This window comes from Trematomus bernacchii, unplaced genomic scaffold, assembly GCF_902827165.1.
Source record: "Trematomus bernacchii unplaced genomic scaffold, fTreBer1.1, whole genome shotgun sequence".
In the NCBI taxonomy this organism is placed as follows: Eukaryota; Metazoa; Chordata; class Actinopteri; order Perciformes; family Nototheniidae; genus Trematomus; species Trematomus bernacchii.
In genome coordinates this window covers 536,767-563,164 of record NW_022987739.1, presented here as the reverse complement: position 1 = coordinate 563,164, position 26,398 = coordinate 536,767, and the positions used below count along the sequence as shown (strand labels likewise).

The 26,398-nt window shown below is 40.9% G+C and overlaps 2 protein-coding genes across 2 annotated transcripts in view; one reads left to right on the top strand and one right to left on the bottom strand.

The window, feature by feature from the left end:
* LOC117496148 (NLR family CARD domain-containing protein 3-like) overlaps positions 1-26,398 on the top strand; it is a gene marked incomplete at its 3' end in the record, with an annotated part of 682,747 nt that overhangs the window by 140,965 nt on the left and 515,384 nt on the right. The gene's annotated exons all lie outside the window — the stretch shown is intronic.
* Positions 1,249-21,337, bottom strand: LOC117495651 (ras-related protein Rab-8A-like). The gene is made up of 8 exons (XM_034147066.1): positions 21,108-21,337; positions 17,003-17,063; positions 16,403-16,463; positions 14,317-14,394; positions 12,938-13,027; positions 12,758-12,823; positions 11,328-11,378; positions 1,249-1,924 (listed from the first exon to the last, which is right to left on the bottom strand). Exons 1-8 carry the CDS (start codon positions 21,229-21,231, stop codon positions 1,835-1,837), a joined length of 621 nt encoding a protein of 206 aa, XP_034002957.1. The 5' UTR covers positions 21,232-21,337; the 3' UTR covers positions 1,249-1,834.

Genomic DNA, 26,398 nt, shown 5'->3' with positions numbered 1-26,398 from the left:
ACTGTTCCCGGAAATGCATCCACGAAGGAGCCGTGGAGGACCCATCAGTGTATCCTCGGTTATAGCTCCTCCAGAGAGCCTCCTCGACGCTCGATCCTCGGTCCTCGATGTGCATTTAGAGAAATGAGATGTCCTTCAACATGGCGCGCTAAAATTGATTTCCGGGTCACTACCGGAGGACCGAGGAGTCGAGGAGGGGGAATTGATGAAATGAGAAAGGGCCTATGTGTCTGCCAGCACAAGAAAGGCTCTTGAGGCCTAGTACCAGGGCCGGTTCTAGCCAATTTGCTGCCCTAGGCGAGATTTTATATATAAAGAATAAATGAAAAATCTCTACAAAAGACAAATACACTACAAAAACTGAAACTTATTGACATAGGTTATATACGTCATAATGGCTTCAAATGTATTCAGTATTGTATGAACATGTTTGAATTGGGGGGTGGATTTTAAAGTAAAATGCTTCGATCTGGTGCACTTTGAGCACACAATTACTAGAGACTAGATCTAGGGGGTACAACTCTAAACACCCATATGAAAAAGATCGGTTTACATTTTAATAATCAAATAAGTATATGAACATGATTTCAAACCTGTTTTTATTTATCCTAATAATTATAAAGGAGTGCCTTGGAAATATGTGTTTACATAATTTGTGGTCAAAAACGTTTGAGACCCACTGAGACAACTTAGACTAAAATTAACAATCTAAACACTCAGAGTCCTTTACCTCACTGAGCCTCTCAGTCTGACAGGAGAGCTCTCCACCCTGGTTTTAGAAACATCTACTTCTTATATCCGTTAGCGCAGCTAGCACCAGATTCTAATAACAACAGCGCCGGAACCGGTGCGCCCTCTCTCTTTCTCCCTCGCTCGCTCCCAAGCTCGCACTTTGGCTGTGAACTGCGGGCGCCTGATAAGCCAACATCCCCCACTTTTGTACAGGGCAAATGAAAAGTGTAACCGGGGTGAAAAGGGTGTTACAATTACTTAATTATGAATGTTGTTACATCAAGGCCGAAAATTAGGATGAGCGCCAACGGTCAAAAATGTTTTTTCCCCTCCCAGAGCTACCAGCGCAGCGCCCCCCAGATCTGGCGCCCTAGGCGACCGCCTATGTCGCCAAAAATCGGCCATAAAGTGGCAATGTCTCAAGATTTAGCAAAAATACACCTTTATTAAACATACAGTAACAGTAAATACTACAAATACACTTAACAAACAATCAAAAATGAAAAAGGGTCGCCACTTATTATTATTTTAATAAAAAATAAAAAAGTAAAAAATAATCTTTTTTTTTTTTTTTTTTTTGGGTACCTGGCTGGCACCCCCTAGCAGCGGCGCACATATTTCAGCAGCGGTGCTGCGCCGCCACTATTTGTATATAGGGGAAACACTGACTATATATATTTGACAGATGATTATATTCAGAATAAGGAAGCCCATATGGAATAGTAAGTCTTTTCTGGAGGTATAATCTGGGCTACTTTAAGTGATAAGGATCGAATAAATAAGACTTCAACGAGAGAGGAGGAGACATTATCATGAGCAGTAAAGTGGTTTGATCGTCTCACAAGAAGTCTTTAAAAAAGGCAATAAAATCTCAAGACGTATGAATCTAATTAGCAACCGTACAAAAAGAGACACAGATTTACTAATGGAGGCCACAGGAGTTAGATTCACAGTTGTCAAGGGAGCGATACACTTTTGTTTTTCCTAATATGGAGAGAAGAGAGGAAGACGAAGTGAAGGAAGGTAAGAGGTGAGTGTGCTCTGTCCAGTTGTGTCCAGTGGGACTCCGTTAAGGCGATGGTGGATGCCGACTCTCGTCTCCTCACAGCAGCGAGCAGCGGAAGAAGCTGTTCTTCTTCGGCTGTTTTGTGATCTTCACTCCCTGACTGCTGCCCTGCGGGTTGTTTCCCTCCTGAGAGCCAGACAGAGGAGAGAGCACAGTTAAAGGACCGCTATTAGACTGTTTTACATCAATATATCACAGGTCTCAGATATATACAAAACATGTCTCTGAAGTGTTTGGCTGAAACACCAAACAGATCATTGTAGCATCCCATAATCCCCTCTGTTTCAGCCCTGTTTCAAAAGTGCTGATTCTCTGTCTGTTACTTTAGATGAAAATAAGGAGCCCCTCCCCACGCCCCTCTGAGAGATATTTGGTTAAAAAGAACACAATGGTGCTCTAGTGCGGCTTTCACACCAGCGCTTTTCCCTTTCTAGCTCCTAGCGAGAGCTTTTCTGGTTCAGCTCCGGTTTCCCTTTTCTGCTCCCGCTCTGTTCACACCGCCCAGAGCTGCCGCTGCTGCGTCATGACGTCACCGTTTACATCGCTGATTTTCTCCCCAACGGAGCTCACAACAACAACAACAACAACAACAACAACAACGGGGGACTGCGTCGGGTCGATGATCGTGTTGCTTTTAATCATACGAAGCCAGATTAAATTAAATAACGACTTCTCCAACCTTATACTTTTCTCCAGAGTGCCGTGGTTCATTGTTTATTAATGTGTTTCAGCGGCATTTACCGACCGCTGCAGAGCTGGCTGCTCTTCCACGGGAGTGTATTCTCCCGTTAGCTCCGGGTTAGCTCACACGGCTCTAAAGTATTCACTGTCTGACTGTCACACAAGCAGCTGATACATATCCCCAGTTCCCCTTAAGTGAATGTGTGTCAGTCTGAATTGAGGCTGTTTGGCATCACAACGCTGTTATGAAAGTTTCTCTGGTATAACATGGGTGATGTTAGCATAGCAACCGAAGCTAAACTGACTACTTGCTAAGCCGTTTTCTACAGGCACATTTTACCGGCGTATTTTTCATTATGATTCTACTTGTGATAGTCGGACATGACAACCTGTGCAGCCCATGTATTGATTCCATCCGATAGCTGCTATAATAACAAACAAAACGTCTGCCTGCTCTCCACAATGATCAATAACAGCGAACGGATGGTCAAAGTAAGGTACAAATAAACAGAATCACACGAAGCCTGGTTAGTGTTGCCTGACTTTATAAAGTGTGTTTTTTTTTTATAAGTGTGTGGTTGCCTTCTAGTCACTTTGCTCAGCGCTACTGCTTGTAGGCAGGCATGACGAGACTCTTCAGTCGACCCATGTTCAGGGGAGGTGGGTTTAGTTTCCTGCACGCCTCGACGTAAGAGAGACGTAAGCGACGCCGCCTCTTAGCTCCGAAGCTCTTGCTTCTAGACCGACAATTCTTTGGAGCTGGAAGTGAACCGGATTCCGGAGCTAAGAGGCGGCGCCGCTGCGGTGTGAACAGGAAAAACCGGTACTTTTCAGGCTCCAGCTGCGAGCCGGAGCTGAAAAAGCGCCGGTGTGAAAGGGGCATGAGAGATATTTGGTTACAAAGAACACAATGGTGCTCTAGGAGGAGATTCAGGTGATAAGGGGGGGGGGGGGGGTTACCTTGGTTGGTGATTGGCTAATGGTTACACAAGCCAAAAAAACGTTATGACATCATAATGTGGCCAAAATCTGATCAGCTCATTTTCACACAGGTTTTTATATAAATGGATCAGGACAAAAAGAGAGAATCTTTGTTCCTGAAACTTTCAGAATCTCTTTACACAGAGGGGACACATGGTTATGTATAAAAGACATGAACAAGGGGACTTTGCATAATAGGTGACCTTTAAATAGGGTGTTGGAGCTATACATTCAATTATTCTATTTAGTAAGAAACCATTCATTTTCTGGCTGTTTTTGTTTATATTGAATGAATCATTATTTATTGCAATTATTTGAGTAATTCTTCATGCTTTTATTCTGAAGGCAGTGTTGGGCACCTGGGGCCTCATTTATAAAGGGATATATGCTCAAAAAATGGCGTACGCCAGTTTCTACGCAATGTTTGCGATTTATAAAATACTAACTTGACGGGAAAATGTGCGGTCCTCCACGCAAACTCTAACCCATGCGTACGCACTAAGCACAGAAACGGGAGAGACGAGAAACTGCGACACCGTTGGCAGAAGGAAGAATGGAGAGAAATATGTGGAAATAATACCATAAATAAAATGTTACCTCTCATTTATCAAATATGAAGAATTCATTTTCAAACATTGATTAAAGCCAATCTTAAAATGATTAAACAAACGCCTGTTTGAGACTCCTCAGTGCACACAAAAACATAACTTGGAGAAATAAATAAATACGGATATGTTATTTAAAACCACCTCGAATATGTTGTGTTAATGTTATGAAATGTTTTCTCATAAATGATGCGGTAAGCAGGAGGACAGAATTACGTCTAAACTGACGCCGTTTTGCATTTCTATAGGTTGTAGATACGAGCATGGTTTTATATACTATCACGTTTAATCGTGTTTTATGCCGTTTGCCAAGACTTGATAAGTCGCTCGTAAAACACAGGAGGTATGGAAACTAAGAACACCATATGTGGTAAATTGTACAGCTAATATAACACAACACATTAGTTGTATTTCCTTTAACTGGTGGATTATGGATATATAGTTGCTGATCGACAGCTGGAACACAAACCACCAAATACAAAAAAATAATTCAGATCCAGTCGTCATGACTCCACTCCGGAGGGATTCCCCGATCATTTCTTACAGTTTCTCATCAAGGGGGGTGTCTCCTGTCCCCGGGACAAACACACTGCATGAGGAAGGTTATGTGTATTTTTTTTGTCATTAACTTTTTTCGGACCACTTATTTATTTATTTTGGTGACGATCCGACCTCCATGCTGCTACTCTGGTTCAAACTGCATCCACCAAACAATATGATTTATCTCGACCTCCCCAAAATAACCAAAATCTGACACGGTGTGAGATGTCTTTTTTAGCTGTTCTGTCCTCATTTCCTGCGATCTTCTTCATGCAGTCAGTCAAAATGAATGAATGAATGGGCGTTTCTTTGACTATTTATAGGCAAATATGGGCGTTACGAGTCGATTGTGATTGAAACAGGGAAATAGGCGTAGGAAGTGCCATACGCACTTCCCTCGCGGGTACGCAATGTTTTGTGAATCGGAAAATGTCGGAACATTTCTGTACCTATTTTTTTGCTTTGTACTACGTAAGCAACCTTCCCACGTCAATCCTACGCAAGGCGTTATAAATAAGGCCCCTGGTGATTATTATATTTTTGCCTAGTTTTCATCTCAAAGAGTTCCATTATGAACCCGGAAATGTTGAGTACCCCAAAGTTTTATGTTAAAAATGTAAAGTACAGGTACACAGCACATAGAAACTGCCAGATGCTAACTGGCATTTGTTGGGCAATTTGCACAATTAGCATTAGTTGGGTTAATTAGCATTCAATTGTATCATAACATATGCAAAATAGTTACAAATTGGTTGAAACTGCTAAATTGGGTCCTGAAAATGTCAAAATGCATTCTGCATCCTCAATAACCCCCAAAAATCCCTCCAAAATTGTACAAATCAGCCAGGCTATTTTTTAACTACTCATGTAATGCTATTCGTACCTGACAATTATGTCATGTAATCCCTCTGTGCAATCAAGTGTATTTTTAAACTCTATGACAAGTGTCTTTTTAAACACACAGACAACGAGGCCCAAAGTATCATATCTCATGTCTTGGTTACAAAACTGCCAGCTGTGAATAGTTAGAAAAATTGTTAAAACTGCCATTTTTGGATCCTGAAAAAGTCAGAATGCATTCAGCATCATCAATAACCCCTAAAAATCACTCAACAATTGTACAAATCAGCCAGGCCATTTTTTTTTTTTTCAACCTGAGCAATAACAGTTTATGGCGAGTACGGCAAATGAAAGTTGTAACAAGCAGTAGCGCTGACCAAAGTGACTAGAACGCAACCACACACTTATAAAAAAAACACACTTTATAAAGTCAGGCAACACTAACCAGGCTTAGTGTGATTCTGTTTATTTGTACCTTACTTTGACCATCCGTTCGCTGTTATTGATCATTGTGGAGAGCAGGCAGACGTTTTGTTTTGTATTATAGCAGCTATCGGATGGAATCAATACATGGGCTGCACAGGTTGTCATAAATAATAATAACAATAATAGATTTATTTTGTTAGCGCTTTTACAGGTGCTCAAAGACGCTTTACAGATATAGTGAAAAGAAAAGAACAAATACATATATATAGTTAAAGTTAAAAGTCAAATAATACAAAAACAATCCCACATTAAAAGCCAGATTGAAGAGGTGAGTTTTTGTGAGTGTTTTGAAGGTGGTTAGGTCAGTGCAGTCTCTGATGGGTTGTGGGAGTGAGTTCCAGAGGGAGGGGGCAGCGACGGAGAAGGCTCTGTCCCCCCAGGTCCGGTGATTGGTGCGGGTGGGGATGGATAGGAGGTTGGCTTCTGATGAGCGGAGGCAGCGGGAAGGGGTGTGGTGGTGCAGCAGGTCTGTGAGGTAGGGGGGGGCCTGATTGTTGAGGGCTTTGTAAGTAATCAGGAGGACTTTGAAGTCGATTCTTTGACGGACGGGGAGCCAGTGGAGGTTCTGGAGGACGGGAGTGATGTGGTCTCGGGAGTGATGTGGTCTCGGGAGCGGGTGTGGGTGAGGAGGCGAGCAGCAGAGTTCTGGATATGTTGGAGTTTATTGAGGAGGTTGGATGGTATGCCGTAGAGCAGGGGTATTCAACTAAAATTCAACGAGGTCCAGTTAGAGAAAATCTCCCCATGCAAAGGTCCGGAACATCAACATGTCTAAGTTGCTTTATGAATTAGTGTGATATATATTGAAGTAGCCTGCAGCTTTATCAACGTCTGCATGTAATCAACAACTGACTGCCAATCAAATAAAGAAAGTACAATTCATAAACAACAATATTTATTGTCAATTAACATTGAACTATACAGATATACAGTAAAATACTGTGGATATGTGTAATGTTCCTCTCGGGCTGCATTTAAAAATAAAATAGGAGAAAATAAATAAAATAGCTTTTGAAAATATGTGCATCTTAAAAGTGCTTAATTTTAGATAAATAAAATAAAGTGCAGCAGCAGCTTGAGTTTCCCTTTTTCTTTGTTAACCGTTTCACATCATGACTTAACAGTTTCAGCCGATAATAGAACAATATCAGTCTTTACACATCATAACAATTGAACAGTTTTAAAGTTTCTCTTTCTTTCCCTCTTATATTGCAGTCCCTCACTCGCTTTTTTTTAATTCAGTGCGAAAATTGAGCTTGAGCTTGTCCTGCCAGGAGTTTAAATCTGGGCTGAAATGGTGTCAGGGCCATTCTCATACACACATGCAGGTGCTCATTGGTTAGCCTCGGTTAGCCTGCCCTGGAACCATATTTAGTTTTGATCCTGGTGGACTGATCATATTGGGCTCTGACTGCTTATTTTTTGTGACCTCAGTTCTGACTTGAGAGGGAATGTTTGGTCAAACACTTTATGTTTTGTCTCATAGTGGCGTTTTGGCACTTTTAATGAGCGCCACGGTCTCTGAACAAATGAGACACACTGGTTCTGTGCTCCCAGTGGGCAGGATGAACATGAATGAGTCCGTCCACTGAGGGTTAAAAGCTCTGTTCTCACTGTCCACTTTCCTCTTCTTGGAGAGTGCCATGTGTAATTATTTGTCTCTCCCTGTCTGCCGCTAACACGCCTGTTCACTCTCCTCTCCGCTTCTCTCCCTGTATCGCTAATTATCAGAGGTGGGAGTAAGTCCTACATGTGCAAGTCATGAGCAAGTCTCAAGTCTTGACCTACAAGTATCAAGCAAGTCCCAAGTCACCGTGGTGAGAGTCAAGCAAGTCAAGTCAAGTCATTGCTCAGGTCAAGCAAGTCAAGTCAAGTCATACGAAATTCTGATGAATAAGCCCAGTTTCCCCATTTAAATCAGTTAAAAGACAGTGGTTATGAAAATGGATTTAACCCACACTATGATCTTCATTACATACACAGTTAATCATTTGAAATCTAATTTAGACCGATGACAATCATATTAGATTAATATTAACCCTAGAACTGCAGACAATATAGCTAGGACTCAATTAAAAAGTCTGTTCAAAAAGGCAGAATTCCAGGTAAGAAAATCATATATGGCATTTGCCATTACACATATTTAATTTAAATTTCTGTTAACACTAGAACCGCCAACAGCGTCAGCACCTACATAGATATCATTTTCAAATCATTTAATTTGTTCCTCTTCATAATTTCCTTATAAACTAAAGTAGGACGATTTAAAACTCAGTTAATTGGGTTAATTTAGAAATTGCTTCAGTTTATCATCATAACAGATAAAAAAGTTCAGATTCATTTTACAATAAATTTACAAACAAACTACTAAAAGTACATTATTCAACAGTTTACAGTAACTTCTGATAACACAGGGGAAATAAACGAGGCATCTCTTTTCCTCTCTCTCTCTCTCCCTCTCCTGACAGCCCGTCAGTATCGGGGTTAGTACAAATGAATCCCTTGGCGGTTCTAGTGTTCATTTACCGTTTTGTCTTCTCTTTGCAATGCTTAATCGATTTGAAACCAAGTCTAACGTAGCTTAAACTTAACGTTAGCTTTCTAGCTAACACAACACATTCACGCACCTTTCTCTGTGGGTTTTTTTGTAGTGACGAATTAAGTTGGATGTTGTGGTGGTCGTGTCACTGATCTTTATGCTGCAGACCCTGCATACCGCTATTCTCTTCTTATTAGCGTCATCGACAACATAATCCTTGAATCCAAACTTCACTATTTTTGGAGTAACGCTAGCCGCTGCCATGTTAACTGACGCTCCTGCCGTCTAGTGGGTTGCCAGGTTTGCGTGCACGGCGCTATAATCACCCAATCACATTTTTCGAAAAAACTAAACGTAATATCTCACTACAAAAACAAACGCAAATATTTAATTTTAAACAGACAAGTCCTTTCAAGTCATCCGTCTCAAGCTTAAGTCAAGTCTCAAGTCATGAATACCAAGTCAAAGTCAAGTCAAGTCTTTTATCAATGTTAGTCAAGCAAGTCTCAAGTCCAAAAATATGCGACTCGAGTCTGACTCGAGTCAAGTCATGTGACTCGAGTCCCCACCTCTGCTAATTATTCTCTTCACTCACTTTCCTCTCCGCTTCTCTCTGCCGCTCTCTCGTCTCTTCTTCTGTGTTTCTCTCCCTGTATCGCTCACTCGTCTCTTTCGCCCCCCGTCGGCAGCGGTTAAAATAGAATCGCCCCGTCAAAATTGAATTCCCCTATTAATGTATTGATTATAGGTCCGGGTCCGTATAGGTCGGCGTCTGGGTCCGGATCCGGACCGCGGTCCGCCTGTTGCCGACCCCTGCCGTAGAGGATGCTATTGCAGTAGTCGAGTCGTGATGTGATGAATGCATGAATCAGAGTTTCAGCAGCAGAGGAGGAGAGTGATGGGCGGAGACGGGCAATGTTTTTGAGGTGGAAAAAGGCGGTCCTGGTGATGTGATTGATGTGGTGATTGAATTTGAGCTGACTGTCGAAGATGACTCCGAGGTTGCGGATGTGAGGGGGGGGGGATAGAGTGTGGCTGTCAATGGTGAAGTTGAAATTCTTTGGTACGGGATGGGGGGCCGATGATGATGATGTCTGATTTGGCACTGTTCAGTTGGAGATAGTTTGTTTGCATCCATGCTTTTATTTGTGAGAGACAGTTGGTGAGAGTGGAGTGTGTTGTGGGGGTGATGGTTTTTGTTGAGATATAAAGTTGGATGTCATCGGCGTAGCAGTGAAATTGAAGGTTGTGGCGACGAATTATTTTGCCAAGGGGGAGCATGTAGAGCAGGGCTTCTCAAACTCCGGACCAAGGTCCGGATCCGGACCGAACTACAAATCAATCCGGACCGAACCCTGTGTCCCATTATAAAAAAAAAAAAGATTATAAAAAAAAAAAAAGAATTCTGATTCTGATAAATTAATGTACATCATCATGTACGCGCGTCTTGTGTCTGACGCGTTGTGAGAATGAACGTGCATATATATTTACTTGTGTGCGCGAGCGTGACACGCATAGCAGACCGCAAGTTCACCGCAAGTTTACCTTGACTTTCTAATGCTTCTAATGCCTTTTTTGCCGAGGTTCAAGGCATTGACTACAGACAAACAGTGCCATTTCTCCCACTAGTTCAAGCCACCATACTGTATGTATGTATTGAATGTGTGTGTGTGTGTGTATACAGGGGCGCCGTTTACCGACAGGCAAGGCAGGCAAGGCAGGCAAGTGAGGCAAGTGCTTGGACCAGAAGGGGGCCCCCAAAGAAGGTAGATTAAGAAGGTCCACAGCAACGACAACATGAAACACCCTTTAATTTAACCAAGGGGGCCCATGCAAAGAGCACCAAGAAACTGCTTCTCAATTTCAGTTTCGGTTCTCCGCTCTGGGGGGGGGGGGGGGGGGGGGGGGACACACACTTTACTTTACTGGCATTGATCCGGACCAGTGACCTTGTATAAAGTTCACAACTGGACCTTTAATAAAAAAGTGTACCCCTGATGTAGAGGATGAAGAGGAGAGGGCCAAGCACCGAACCCTGGGGGACGCCTTGGGACAGAGGAGCAGTGGACGAGGTGCAGTTGTTGATGTTGATATGTCCGACTATCACAAGTAGAATCATAATGAAAAATACGCCGGTAAAATGTGCCTGTAGAAAACGGCTTATGCCACAATAGGATAGCAACAACAAGTAGTCAGTTTAGCTACGGTTGCTATGCTAACATCACCCATTTTATACCAGAGAAACTTTCATAACAGCGTTGTGATGCCAAACAGCGGGCAGCACTGCAGCGGTCGGTAAATGCCGCTGAAACACATTAATAAACAATGAACCACTGCACTCTGGAGAAAAGTACAAGGGTTGAGAAGTAGTTATTTAATTTAATCTGGCTTCGTATGATTAAAAGCAACACGATCATCGAACCGACGGGGAGAAAATCAGCGACGTAAACGGTGACGTCATGACGCAGCAGCGGCAGCACCAGTCGGGCTCTGGGCGGTGTGAACAAAACGGGGGCTGAAAAGAAAAACCGGTTCCGAACCAGAAAAGCTCTAGCACGGAGCTAGAACGGGAACCGCGTTGGTGTGAAAGGGGCATATGTGCTGGGGACCCGTAATATACCTTTCTATCATAAAACTTAGGAGTACTCAACATTTCCGTACTCAACATTTCCGTACTCAACATTTCCGTACTCAACATTTCCGGGCTCACAAGCTGGCAACTTGCATAAGCACAGATGTATGTTTGTTTTTTTACAAAGGAAAACATAGGAAAGGCCACAAGGGAACGCTACATATCAGAACAGCAAAAGAAAAGTCACACTGCAATAGTTTTATTAAAAAGTTTCCATTGTCTTACCAGCTTCTTGTCCATTTTCACTTTGATGTCTCTGGCGAGGGTTAAGAAGGCCTGCGGACAAAAGCAGATCAAAACAAATGTAATTATTGAAATTGAATCAAAGCATATTAAACGGTGGTTCTCTGGGTGGATTATTTTGAACACTGTGGTTCTAATCTAATTAAGCCTGTAATTTAATTTGATCCTTTTCATTGTGTTACAAGTGTCTGATAATCTGATTATAGTTCAGCTAATGGGCATCCTAAAAAAAAAACATAAATGTCACAAAGTAATACATTTTCCTATACGAAAGGGTATTAAGACGTTCTACTTTGTTCTGCTTTTGTGGTCTACTTTCTGTCTTTCAGCTCTTTATATGCAAACATCTGTCACAGAGTCGCTGGCTGTTACACCAGAGAGTCAGTGAAGTGTTTCCAGCTGCCTCTGTTATTCATCAGGTGAACCACTTCCTCAGTACAGTGTTTCTTTTTCTCAAGGCACACAACATGTATATTCTCCTCTTGATATGTTATACATGTAGTTGTTATGTGTTGAGTAGAAGAAATGAAGTGGTAGTATATTACGTTTTGTGTCCAACGGGCTAATCGCTAACAAATGTTGAAGTTTCACTGTCAACGTTATAGATTAACATTGTTTTTTTTGGCTGTTTTCGAGTCTTTTGCATACATTACGAGCATTTGTCTGGTTCTAAATTTGTTTGCAGCTTCCCGAAACCAACAATCCAATGTGTGAGCATGTTGACTAGTCTTATAGGTCTGGAAACAGGTCTGGACTGTTTAACAAAGTCACATTAGTTAGTATCCCTACATAGGATTAATCAAGAACTGCAAATTGATGAAAATAGAATGATTATATTGTTGAATTAAACCAGTACTAGAGTAGAGAAGTAGCTTAACTTTGTCATGATGCATCTGTTCTAATAAAAGTGCATCTCACATTAAGCTATTGGGAGAAAGGGTGGGATTAAATAAGTGTAAACTTCTTGCCACCCCTTTTCGGATGTGTAATTAAGTAGATAATTAGTTTATACATAATTTAGAATCAGTCATATTTTTGTATATATTAATTTGACACTGATTCATTTTGTATTGTATAATAATTCTCATGTAAATATTTTTGTATTATTGTTTTACATATTCTAAATCAAATCAAATCAAATCAAAGCCCACTACATAAAAAATACAGAAATATATATATATATATATATTGTATCGCCATGTATCACAAAGAAAACCAATATACAGTACTGTCTTTATCACTCAGTCTTAATGCACTTCATACCTGACGATTATGTGCAGTCAATTTCTTAAACTCTGTGACAAGAGTCTTTTCAAACACACAGACAACGAGGACCAAAGTATCATAACTCATCTCTTAGTTAAGATACTTCCAGCTGTGAATGAATAACCGCAGAAAAAGCTTGAACTCACATTCTCCACGTTGATGTTCTCCTTTGCGCTCGTCTCCATGAACTTGATACCGTACTCGAGCGCCAGCTGACAGCAGGAGAGAAGAAGAACAATCACAGTCAGTATAATAGATCATAAAATGTTAATTATTCTTATTCTTATTAAATCTAGTTCTAGGTACAGTCGTGTGTTATCGCCCACCTTCTCCCCTCGGTCTTTGGACACCTGTCGCTTGTCGTTGACGTCACATTTGTTCCCAAGGACCATCCTCTCCACATCGGCTGAAGCATGCTGGGAAACATAAATTTGCATAGTGAACTAAGAGAAATGTTATAAATTATAGAATGCATTAGATTTATACACTCTTATTTTTATTTTTTACATTGATTAGAACAAGTTCCTTGACAGTGAGTCTCACACAACATGGTACATAATACAATATCATACTGTTATATACAAATATATATATAATCAGAGTTCCCGTTAGCCGGTAATTACCGGACTATGACCGGTAATATATGCTGAAGACCGTCAAATCTAAATCTCTCCGGTCAAAATAATTTCCCCTTAGCGCAATACCGCATCAGTTGCGCCACTTATGTGACAGACAAGAATAGTATGTGACAGACAAGAATAGTCCATTCTAATGTCTAACACTTAATGTGGAGAAAGAGTGTCCTGTATGGGTTGATTGTGCGTTGATCTGTTGGTAATGCCTCGGGGTTCCGGTGGGCATGTAAACAAATGCATAATGCTGCGCTATACTTTGTGGCCTCACCCGGTTGCATAGCGACGCTTATTGTTTAGGTGTCTTGATAAGCAGGTAGTCATATCATTAGCTAGAACTAGCTAGATCTGATCGATATGGACATAAACGCGAGTGAAGTCTAATCTGACGGGATAGAGAGATCAGCTGCTGCTGACGAGTCGACACGCAGCTCTGCATGATCCCCTGCAGTGGTGAGCGGAGCAACACACACACTTCAGGTTAGAAAATCACACGTAGCTATTTTAATTACCTCTCAAACTACCTAAACTAGTTATAGATATGTTTAGTTTTATTGTAGAGTCACTCATTACTGGATCCGCGAGCTGCATGATACTGACGGGCTGTCAGGAGAAGGAGAGAGCTCTCCGTTTATTATTCCCGTGTTATTGTAAGTTACTGTACACTTTTGAATAATGTAGTTAATCCACTATAATTAGTTTGTTTAATATCGAATCATATCAATTTGTTTTAAAGCTCAATAAATAACAAAGAAGACCTTTGACCGGCACTTTTCTCATTTTGTCCGGAAGATTTAAACTTTAACGGACATGTTGACCGGCAAAAGAATATTCTAACGGGAACTCTGTATATAATATAATCAAAAAGAACAATATACAATAGCAATTATCATCAAAAGCATAAGAAATATAAAATATATAGTCTAATTAGAGGCTTACAATATATTCACTTACAACATACCTTACAACAGGTCACCATTCTTCTAAATACACTTCCAGATGTATACACTCTTTTTAGAGAAACATTGTCAACATAAGACACACTAACAGACGGACGTCACTTTCATGTTTACCTCTTCGATATTCCGTATCCAGTTCTTGATGTTTTCAAAGGACTTCTCATTGGTTATGTCATACACTAACATGATGCCCTGGAGAGGAAAGGAAAAGACACATTTGAGAAGCCAGAAAACGATTAAATCATTAACCAATTATTAGTTATTAACCACTTGGGAATGTATTGTCTAATGTGATTATCCATTGTTCATTTAACCCTCATTAGTGAAGGATCACATGACTGTCGAGGGCCAAGTAAAAGCATGGTACTCCAACACTAGGGAGGCATGATATATATGGGGTCAATAATGGTACAAATATCAGCTTTATTGAAGAGACTCAAGGTCCATTTTTAGAAGACATACAACATTCAAATATAAATTTAAAAAGGCAGTTATACCAATGTTTCCACAGAGGTGACTGGTATCGTACAGTACATTTCGATAATGAAATTATTAACGATAAGTAGAGCCGATAATACACAACGTATTTGGTTTAATTTACTTAACGACTACAGCATGTACATACTTCAATAAAGAAAACACATTTACAACATGCAAAACAATTAAAAAAATACATTTGACCCTATTTAGAACCAAAGGCAATACTGTTTACTTAAGTGAAATATGGAAAAGACAAGACACAATTGAGAAGCCAGAAAACAATGATATCCTTGACCAATTATTGTCATTAGTCCACTTGGGAATGTATTGTCTAATGTGGTTATCCGTTGTTCATTTAACCCTCATTAGTGAAGGATCACATACTTCAACACTAGGGATGCATCATATATCTGGGGTCAATAATGGGAAATATCTATATTATCAGGCATTAATTTCGATAAAGAAATGATAGTATTAACTAGAGCCGACAATACAAAACGTATTTGGCTTAATTTACTTAACAACCACAGCATCTACATACTTCAATAAAGACAACACATTTACAACTTGCAAAACTATTTTTTAAATTATATTTTACCCTATTTAAAACCAAAGGCAATACAGTTTACTTAAAGGTCCCATGTCATGCTTTTCCGGTTATTACCCGTCCCCTTGTGTGTTATGAAGGTTTTTCTGCATGTAAACGGTCTGCAGAGTCACAAACCCTCAAAGTACACCCTGTAGCGAGTAAAACTCTAACACAGAAAATACCTGTCTATGCTGCCCCAGAACGCCTCGTTGGAGATTTCTCTTTTTCCATTGTTTTCTTCCTGAGTATAGTGACGTAACGATACCCAGGTCCAAATGGACCAATCCGTGGAGCTCCTCACACACACACACACTCACACTCACTCAGCCTTATCTTTTCTCAGCCGCTGCTCCGCGGATTTCTCAGCCTGAACTCAGCCTGAGAGAGTGAGACATAGCGAAACTCAGCCTGAGTCTTGCTGTCTCGCAGACCCCACGCAGCAACCAGGAAACGACACCCGTAATAGAGCTCACACTGTCCCCTCCTCACAGCAGTGAGCCCTGCAACGTCCCGCCAACACGGCACCCAGACCCCACGCAGCATTCTCATCTGTTTGTCATTACTGGTGTCATTTTCTGGCTGCTAACGCTATTGTAACACATAATCACTGATGTTCCGCTGTAACGGTGGTGGATTCATCAGAACAGAGTGGGCGAGCTGACCAATCAGAGCACAGTGGGCTCATAGGGAGGGGGGGGGGGCAGGAGCTCCAACAAGCCGTTTAGGACAGAGAGTGAATACACATACTATACAGAGATGCTGTATGAGAAAACCAATGTGAGTTTGGAACATTGAACAATATAAATCTATTCTAGTAGACCTCAACAATGGAATTATGATCCGTAGAAATGGCCATGACATGGGACCTTTAAGTGAAATATGGAATCACAGGCAACCAGTTAAACTTGAACTAAAGGAGAGGCTAAGAAAAATAGCATAAAACAATACACTGAGCGCACCTCAGATTACCCAGGTGTGTACAACATTAACAACAATACCAACAATGCTGGGTGTAGTTCGGGTAGAGGTTGTTGGTACAGAGCTGACACCTGAGATTACTGACACTTCACCTATTCTGATCCCAAAAATAAAACACTATGGTGCGATTGGTTAAAAGACAAAGCAACTTACCATGGCTCCTCTGTAGTAGGCTGTCGTGATGGTCCTGAACCGCTCGAGTCCTGCTGTATCCCTACATATCAAAAACAACAGTCTGCAAAACTTAGCTACATTTCATCTGTTCATTGAGAAAACAAAGGGGTAATAGCCTAACTCTGTGAAAAGTTCTTAATAAAATACATAATCAACTCCATAACTGTCTTATTTAAAGTGTTGTGTGCTGTTGTATTTGAGGACAATAACGACAGAATATGTGAGATGCCTCATGCACAGCTGCTGTTAGTCATGATATAGATTCAATACTACTACCTTTAAACCTATTTTCTTTTACCTATTACAACTTTAAAGACACAAATACATAGAGTGTATACTGTATGTTCACTTGAGAGACTTAAGAGTTGACAACACTAGGTTAAACGTTTTACAAGATTCCAGTCTTGTAAAGAGTGAATATATTACAAGCTACTGTTGTATTGGAAGCATCCGTAATGCAGATGTTCATCTTCTCATGAGATGTACCTAATCAATTGTCATCTTAGTGTAATTACAATCCACCCTTAATCATCACATACAAGTCAAACTGTAAAGTGAAAGTGGATGGTGATATCTTACCATATATGTAGCTTGATCTTCTTGCCATCTAATTCTATTGTTCTGATCTTGAAATCAATACCTAAACGAAAAAACAAAATACATATAATTACATTTTATGAATTACTCCCATCCCTGTCCAACCACAGAACACATTACGACAACTTTGACATACATGAAACACATCTCCAGCCCTCAAAGACTGTAACCACAATTATGTTTAAACTTTTCTAGCTTTTTATATTGAAATGTTATAGTCTGTAAAATTGGTTAATATGTTCACTGACATTATTTCATCTTAGTGCTTTCTTTGCATTGTCATTGCTACTACCTCTGCTTTTATTTATTTGTTTCTATTTCTATTAATGCATTGAGAGATGCCAACGAAATGTCCTTCATCCTCTGTATGATCACAATAAAGATATTCTGATTCTCAAAAACAAGGCACATCTGGGGCAGAAATTACACATAAAATCCCAATGACAGTTACATTAATGATTGATTTTAGAAGCTTCATTACTGTTTTCTGTAACATTGGCTACCACAGTGCGAAGTACAGGCAGTTGGTCATATGAAAAGCATGGATATGTAAAGAGGATACAGTGTTGGAGGCGGGGTCCCATTCATTCCTATGAGAGTTGCTCAGTGGCGCACGAAGCTCAAAATGAAGCGACTCATCCGGGGCCTTTTGCCCACCGAGCATGCGCACTTGAGTTTTTCTTAAGTCCCGCCTTCGGCTTTAGCTCATTTTCCAACTTTAAGACCCTAATGATTATATTATTTATTATACGCCGATTTACAGAAATCTATTTCCCAATGTAAGTCAATGGGGGAAACTGGGAAAGTATTTTTGGGTCGAAAGACGACACGGGAGTTGTCGTACCCCCGTTTGGCCATTCTTTAAAAAATCTACATCAACGGCCGGCGCACTTCCTGGGGTTTTGATGAAAAGTGACACTGCTAGCTAGCTCACTGACAGCTTTGTAGCTAGGTAGTTTAGCTTAAAATAGTAAGTTTAAAACACTGTAATAGCTTTCATTAGGTTAACAGCCTTACTGCTTATACATGCACGGGATTTGTAAGTATATAAACTGGTTGAAATACAGTTGTCGTTTCCTGAAAAGCCCCTCCAACAAGCCGGCTTCCTGACTAGCCTCTACAATGAATGCTAAAAAGTTAGCAAGAAATTAGCATGACGGGATGGGCTGCTCCCAGGGGCGGATCTACGGGGGGGGGGGGGGCAAGGGGGGGCAGCTGCCACCCCACTGTAGAGCCTTGCCCCCCCAGCTGCCCCCCTAACTTTTGTGTCCCTAAAACTGTACTTGTAGAAACAAACCTACACTTTGTCTAAAAGCTTCTCAATCAACTAAACAAGCAGTAGGCCTACATTAATTAAAAGTGAATAATTTTAAATATCATCTTAGGCCCGTTAAAGACGTAGCTACGGCCCTGCATTAAACTGCGGAGCGGCGTTCACACAGACCGCGGCTCACACCGCTGCAGAGAGGGAGCGAGCTGTCCCAGCACCTGAGGGTGGATCAGCTTCCCCTGGGAGCATTTCCCCTTCGACTAGTTTTGTTTTTAAGGACGAGAGTTTGAAACAAAATATTAATAAACCGCTGCCGTTTGAATCGATAGCGTTTAACAGACGGTCGCTGTTTGGGACCTTTCGTTACAAAATACTACGCAGACAGCGCTAGCTGGGAGATCGATCACTTTATTTGCTAAACTATGCGGTACTATTAAATCCACGTATATTATACATCACAGCAATGAGGCCAGCTAAATTAAACCAGCATACATCCTTTACCGTCAAACTGGATCTAAACGCAGCTGCCTGTGTGCGTTTGATAAATACTTTCTGATTTTATATTTAGTATTGGCTATGCTACTTATCAGCTACATGGCCCTAACGTGTAAAGTTGTAAGCATTTGTACCAGTGCTTTTCACAAGTAGACTCTTGCAGGACAGAGTAGCTGGAGTGATTCAACAAAAATAAAAAGACATATCTGAGAAGCGATCAGGACGAGTAGAAAGAGGAAAAGGAAAAGACAGCACACTGAAGAGACCAGGAGGATCAGAGCAGGAGAAAGCCAGGAGGAGATGAAGACAGTAGTGAAGAAGAAGAAGAAATGTAGCCTATGTGAGGAATAAAGATGAAGTGTCAGAAAGAGGGACAGAGGCAGGGATCAGGAGGCAGATGAAACTCCAGCTGGACAACATGGTATGTTTGTATTGTCCTTGTATACATATTCCATTACAGCAGCACAATCTAGTAGCTCTTAGTATTGACAAATATTTATTGAAATGTGTTGCTGCACAGGTCACCTTTAGCTCTCTAAGACAGGGGTTCCCAACCTTTATTGTGCCAAGGACCGGCAGATACATTAAAAAAAAATCGCGGACCGGTTGTCAATTTTAACTGATTTTAATATTTACTCACCACCAGCAGGTAGCAACAGAGGCTAATTGTATGTAACAGCCTGAACAGATACTAGAACAATATGCATCCAAAACATATTAACAAAGTTTAAAAAAGAACCGGTGTCATTTTTTGGTTTTTCGGAAAACCAAAAAACCGACGTTATTCAGTTTTTAAACCAAAACGGGAAAACAGATAAATTAACGTTTTGGTTTTGTTTGTATGATTTACGGATAATCCAGTGAATGCTGGGAAAACGAGGAGAAGCCGCATTATGAACACTGGCATTTGTTTTCAGAAGATATTATGATAGTGTCGTTCGTTCCGGTGCACTCCGACAGCATTAGCACTACATCGAGATTAAGATTAAACTAATTTATTTTGGGAACAGCCGCATATATGGAGTTAGCCATATGTGTGTAAATTACTGTTCATAAACATTTGAAAACAAATGCCGGTGTCGGACAGACACAAACACACCGAACACACAGAGCTGAGCTGAGCAGAGCACATACACACACACATCATGCGCCTTGGTGACTGACTGGACATCTCCTTCATAAAACTAATAAAAGGGGGAGTAATCGGGCAGTTCGATGTGTGTAGATGTGTGTGTATAGGTGTGTGTGGTTAACACGTAGCAGCCTGCAGTCACTCTTAAACTGTTCTGATGAAGTTAAACACAGTCATACTGGTGCTGCACTTCTCAGAAGCGGAGTATACGTGCCGCTGCCTCCGGATGCTGCAGCCGTTTTAAGAAGTGAAGGAGGGTTTCCGTCTATAAAGCAGCTGCGGGCAGCTGCGGGTCCGAGAGTCCCGGACATTAATTCATAGATCAAGGCAGACTGGTTTACTCTTCTGTTTTGCCAATCCGGTGCTTAAACAAATAGCTCTACACCCCTGGCCGACATGTCCTTAAAATGAAGTCCGAGTTTGAAATATATCTCAAATAATGTATGCACCACCATTTCCCCACATAAACATAACAGTCTGCAATCAAACGGTTGTCTCCTGTGCGCTCCTCTTCCTACTTGGCGCACCGGTAACATGCTCGTGCGCACGAGAGGAGACCTTATAAGGCTGAGCCGCCGAATCCCTCATCATAAAAGCCATTTTCAACGGTTTTCTGGTGAAAGATTAACTAGCTACTGGATGAAATAATATGACTGGTGGCATAGGTGCGAAAATTAAACACTTTTTGAAAAAATATTATGATAAAATATTTTTATATATTTATAATTCTGCAAATATTACGATAAACTCACAGCTATTTCGCGGCCCGGCAGTAACACCTCTGCGGCCCGGTACAGGTCCGCGGACCGGGGGTTGGGAACCCCTGCTCTAAGAGATGGGTGATGTAATTTGTGTACTTAATTATAACTAAGTACTTTTACTGTACTTACAGTAAACAGAGTTCTAGGGCATCATGAGTATTTTCTGCTGTTTTATAATATATTTTAGTTTGTTTGTCTGAACACCTTGTTTCTCTTGGGCATTAAGAACACTTGTGTTAGGGCATGATTTAACAATAAATAGGTTATATATACAGTATAAAATACCACGTACGGTCCGCCCTCCCATGCCACCCTGGCATGACCTCTTGCCCCCCCTTTGCCACCCCATGTAAAATGTTCTAAAACCGCCTCTGGCTGTTCCTGTACTTTTTCAGCAAAAACAGTCTTATTAAAACCACTTTTACTCACCTATAGTACAGATTAACGAAGAGGAGAAGGCATCTTCTGAAAATCTGAATAGCACACAGGTCTTTCCGACGCATGAATCGCCGATTAAAAGTAGTTGAAACAAGTCATCGTAAGTCTTCGCCATGTTAATAGGCTTGTTTGAGACGAGCTGCGGCTCGCCTCGAAAGTAGACGAGAATAGCCGATCGCAGCCGGGGGAGGTCTCAAAAAGCTCGCCTGAAGTCGGACAGCTTGGGACAGCTCGGAGTCGGCTTCTTCTTCTTCTTCTTCTTCTTCTTCTTCTTCTTCTTCTTCTTCTTCTTCATCTCTCGGTTTTTTGGCGGATTGCAAACAACTTTAAGGTGCATACCGCCACCTCCGGAGTCGGCTTGACTCGGTTTGCATTGATAAAGAATGCACAGATGTGTTTAATCGTTAATGTCAGATATGTACTAAGTAAATACATTTGTTCCTGCTCAAGATTAGATTCAACTTTATTGTTATTGCACATATTACAGGTACTGAGACAACGAAATGTAGTTTAGCTTCTAACCAGGAGTGCAAAAAGCAGTAAAGTGAAAAGTAATGTACACAATCTACAGAATAAAATATAGAATGAATTGAATGATGAATAAACAGTGAGGGGTATGAATGCACTAGATATACACAGCAGCAGCTTGTGAGCAGTATGAACAATGTGTATGCATATGCTAAGATATATAAAGTATGAAAACGGTAAGCAGTGCAAGTATAGTATAAAATATATAGATATTAATTTCATGATGATAAACATTGTGGAACAATGATGAAAAATGTGAATGGAAGTGGCGACGTAAAACTGACACAAAACAACAACAAACTTTTGCCGAGCCAATTGGAGAGTTTCATCAGCAGCACGGGGTAAAAACCACCAATGAGCGCTCAGCTCGAGATGCCAGCGAGTCGTTTCCATGGATGTATAATAAGAACTGGATACAGCGTGGGAGGCGGGGCCTCATTCATTCCTATGAGAGTTGCTCATTCGCGCATGATGATAAAATGGCCCAACTTTTGAGAGAGCGAAACGTCACAGATTACCCGGCATGCCTGAGAAGTACCCGTATGTGCGCTCATAGCGCATGCGCAACTTTAACCATGCCCCCCAAAATGCTCGTTCACATCAAGCACGTCAATTTGCGTACACGTAACAACACCGCACGTTCATGACAGCATGGTAATGTTTGTTATGATAGATTTGATATTAACGAGGCGGCAGTTAGCAGCTAGCGGTTAGCTAGTAATTATGCTAATTTACACATCAATCGTTATGTACTTTTATATTACGCTGTAACAGGATCTAGTGATATCCAAGCAACAGAGCTTCATTTAGCATTGATTGAAAAGTTTATTAACAGCTTGTATATTGGGTACAGCATGAAAGAATTATTGCACTGTATATATATATATATATATATATATATATATATATATATATATATATATATATATATATATATACACAGTGCAATAAGCTTCTTAGTGCAATAAGAAGCTACAGGGACGTTAATCTATGTCGGTAATATTAACTTTATTTAATACAACATTTACGGTACAAGATTTAATCATACAGCCCATGTAGTATAATATTTTACAAATGATGAATTACAGCAAACATGTGCAATATATCCATTATTACAGCTCCGTGGGCTGGCAGTAAGGCGATATGGGTCCGTTCTTATAGTGCATCCATGGGTAAAGATAAACTCATGTAGTGCTGAACACGTAACATGAACGTGCCGGGCGGCGCGGTCCCGTGGGTTAGATGCGCGTTCATAATGCAGAGGGAAATAACTCTCAGAATAACGTTATTAGCACATTTTACAACTTGAGGAACGAATGTTTTTAATAAGGGCTATACAAGTGTTCATACTGGGTAGTTTATTTAGTTTAAAAAAAAATATCCAACGATTTACAGACCACTCTTTCCCCATGTAAGTCAATGGGAAAAAATGTTTCCGGGCCTGGCAACCAAAAGGAAGTGTAGTACCGCCGTTTGGCCAGCACGAATATTTTCATCAGAGTCCGGCGCACTTCCTGGGGGCTTGGTCGTTTCCCATCAAGCATTTCGCTTCTGCAGCTCGTGGAGAGAAACTGCGCTGCCTCGCCGCGCCTCGCTCTCAAGTCTGCGGGCGTCTTTGTCCCGCAAGATGCTCGGAGCCACGGCTTCGGAAAACGAAGAAGAATGGAACAGGCTAACATGTGTGCAACTCTCTCTAACGGTTTCAACATAAACTGTACCGAAAATAAATACCTCACGATGTCTATCTAATTATGAACTTGCTTTACTTTCACGGAACACATTTTTGGTGATAACAAACGCTCTGTTTCCCTATCTGTTTGGGGTGCTGGTAGTGTGGTGTGAGATCCTTGTGGCTGGTGACTGTGCTCATGTGAACAGCAGATTGAGGCTGTGTCATATGTTTATGAGTAATAAATGCCCACACCGGGTTGTATTTTGGACGTTCTGCCTCTGCCTCCTTGCTTGGTCGGGCCGCTCAACGGTCAGCTTCACAGAGGTGCTCCGCGGATTGGTCCATTTGGGCCAATCCGGTCATTTGTTGTTGATTTGGGTATTCACACGTCACAGAACCCAGGAAGAAAACAATGGAAAATGAGAAATGTCCAACGAGGCGTTCTGGGGCAGCATAGACAGGTCTTTTCTGTGTTAGTTTTACTCGCTACAGGGTGTACTTTGAGGGTTTGTAACTCTGCAGACCGTTTACATGCAGAAAAACCTTCATAACACACAAGGGGAGGGGTAATAACTGGAAAAGCATGACATGGGACCTTTAAGTAACCACTTTGAAATATACTTTTGAGGACATCCAGCACCGATATGAACACTGATTATTTGATTGTTTAAATACATTTCCAAAAATAAAAAAGGTACAAACATAATAAGTCGAGTAAACAAGTTTTTTGTAAGAATCTCATTTTTAATAAATCATCAAAACACATATCTACAAAATGTGTAGATCAATAAGACTTATGAACCTTCAGTACAACCATTGTAGATCTTATTTACAACTGCTGAATTATTACATTTGTTCCCCATGAAAACCATCAATAATCAGCGATGAAATCCAAATTAAGTCGGGGAATGCTGAAGATATGTTAACATAGAAGTGGCAAATGTATACTTGGTGAAAATAACAAATGACTCGAAATACATTTCACAGAATAAAGCAGAAACCTGCAACTTCATCAAATCGACTTCATCTGCGAGAGCCAGACATTTTGCCAAAACCATGTTAACAGCAACGATTTAAATCCACCTACGCAGTTACAACATCAGTTCAACAACTTAATTTGCTCAAACTGTAAAATGTCAGACGTGATTTTTATGTCAGCTTTGAAATAATTTCCTAATCCTTCTTCTGAAAAGCTCAAAACGAGCAAAGTGACGGCAGAAAGTAAAAGAGCAAAGGGTCCAATCTCAAATAAAGCTCGAGTCAAATGTGCAACGCTTTTTTGATGTTTTCTACGCACCCAGAATGCATAGTTCACACGGCCGTGAAACCGCGCCAAAACAAGATGTCTGAAATCTGGATAAAGGAGGAAGGGGGAGGGAATAAGAGAGAGTAAGAAGAGAGGGGTGAGTCGTGGAAGCTTCCAAGAGCATCAATGGGTGTGGAAATGCATAAAAAGCTGGGAAAAGTGAAATAACAATTCATAGATTTGTTGTAATAAGAGAAAAAAAACATGTCTAAATGAAAGGCCTTCGGTGTATTTTCATTACTAACTCAGAAAAATTGGTTTAAGTGCTCAAATGTTTTTAGGGAATCCCAGACAGTGTGCATGAATATGTTTTGCTTTCAGTCAAAGGGGCCATATTCTGCTCATTTTCATATTAGTTTCATATTAGTATCGAGTGTCTCTACTGACATGTCTCCATGGTTTAATGTTCAAAAAGCTCTTTAAATTTCCCATACTGCCTGCCTGCCTGTTTTCACCCTCTGTCTGAAACCAGAGCCCAGTCTGCTCTGATTGGTTAGCTGACTAGAGATGTCCCGCCCCTTAGCCAATCATATACAATGTGTCGGAGCACTAGCCAATTGAAGCACAAGTGTTACATAGTGACGTCACTGTGTTCAGGAAGTAAACGAAGATGTGGGAGAGAAACTTCCTCTGGGGGGAACTTTGGGATTTTAGCCTCTGAAGACCATTTTCATGCACAAAAGCCTATATGACACATTACAGGAAATGGGAACCCCCGAAAAGCACAATAGGGCCTCTTTAAGATACGCAGCAAAATTGTTAAGAACTTCTTTTTTTTTTTACAGAAAGAACAAAAAGGAAAAAGTGCATAATAATCAATAAGAACATAAAAGGGCACTTTGTCATTTTGGTGCTATGTTTTGTTTCACTCCATAAATACTGCTACAGAGCCCAGAGAACAGTTTGTGTGCACGCCGCCCCCAAAACAGGAAGTATGAAGATGTAATCATCGCTGAGACTCCTGTGTAACTGTGTCGCCTCCTGCTGTCAGAGTTAGGTATTGCTCTGTCAGTTGAAGTGCATCAAAATGATCTACCTCCTATCTCATAGAATACCTAAAATGATGAGGCAATAAACAAGGAATCTGCGAGCCCTTAAAACAAGCCGGTCTTACTGCAACCACATGAATACTTAGAGAAAGGCTTAAGAAAAGGGCTCCACACACACACACACACACACACACACACACACACACACACACACACACACACACACACACACACACACACACACACACACACACACACACACACACACACACACACACACACTACACACACACACACACACACACACACACACACAACACACACACACACACACACACACACACACACACACACACACACACACACACACACACACACACACACACACACACACACACACACACACACACACACACACACACACACACACACATTGCACATTAAAGTGTTCACAAGAGGAATGTATCGACCTATGAAAATTCAACGGAAAGTAGAAAAAGGTGATCCAAGTAGATATGATGATGTGATGGCACGACTGATTTCATAATCAATGATATATATTTACATGTTTACCTAATGTTGATATACCAAAGAGGCCACCCACCCACAATGTGGACTCTCATCACCTTGGATCACTATATATATTTGACAGATGATTATATTCAGAATAAGGAAGCCCATGTGGAATAGTAAGTCTTTTCTGGAGGTATAATCTGGGCTACTTTAAGTGATAAGGATCGAATAAATAAGACTTCAACGAGAGAGGAGGAGACATTATCATGAGCAG

What these genes read in the sequence shown, in the direction of transcription:
- LOC117495651 (XM_034147066.1), bottom strand. Translation starts at nt 21,231, where the DNA reads ATGGCGAAGACTTACGATGACTTGTTTCAACTACTTTTAATCGGCGAT. An exon ending in AGAACATCAACGTGGAGAAT is followed by an intron (nt 11,379 to 12,757) that starts GTGAGTTCAAGC and finishes TTTTGTCCGCAG; the next exon opens with GCCTTCTTAACCCTCGCCAG. An exon ending in TGAAAATGGACAAGAAGCTG is followed by an intron (nt 1,925 to 11,327) that starts GTAAGACAATGG and finishes TCTGGCTCTCAG; the next exon opens with GAGGGAAACAACCCGCAGGG.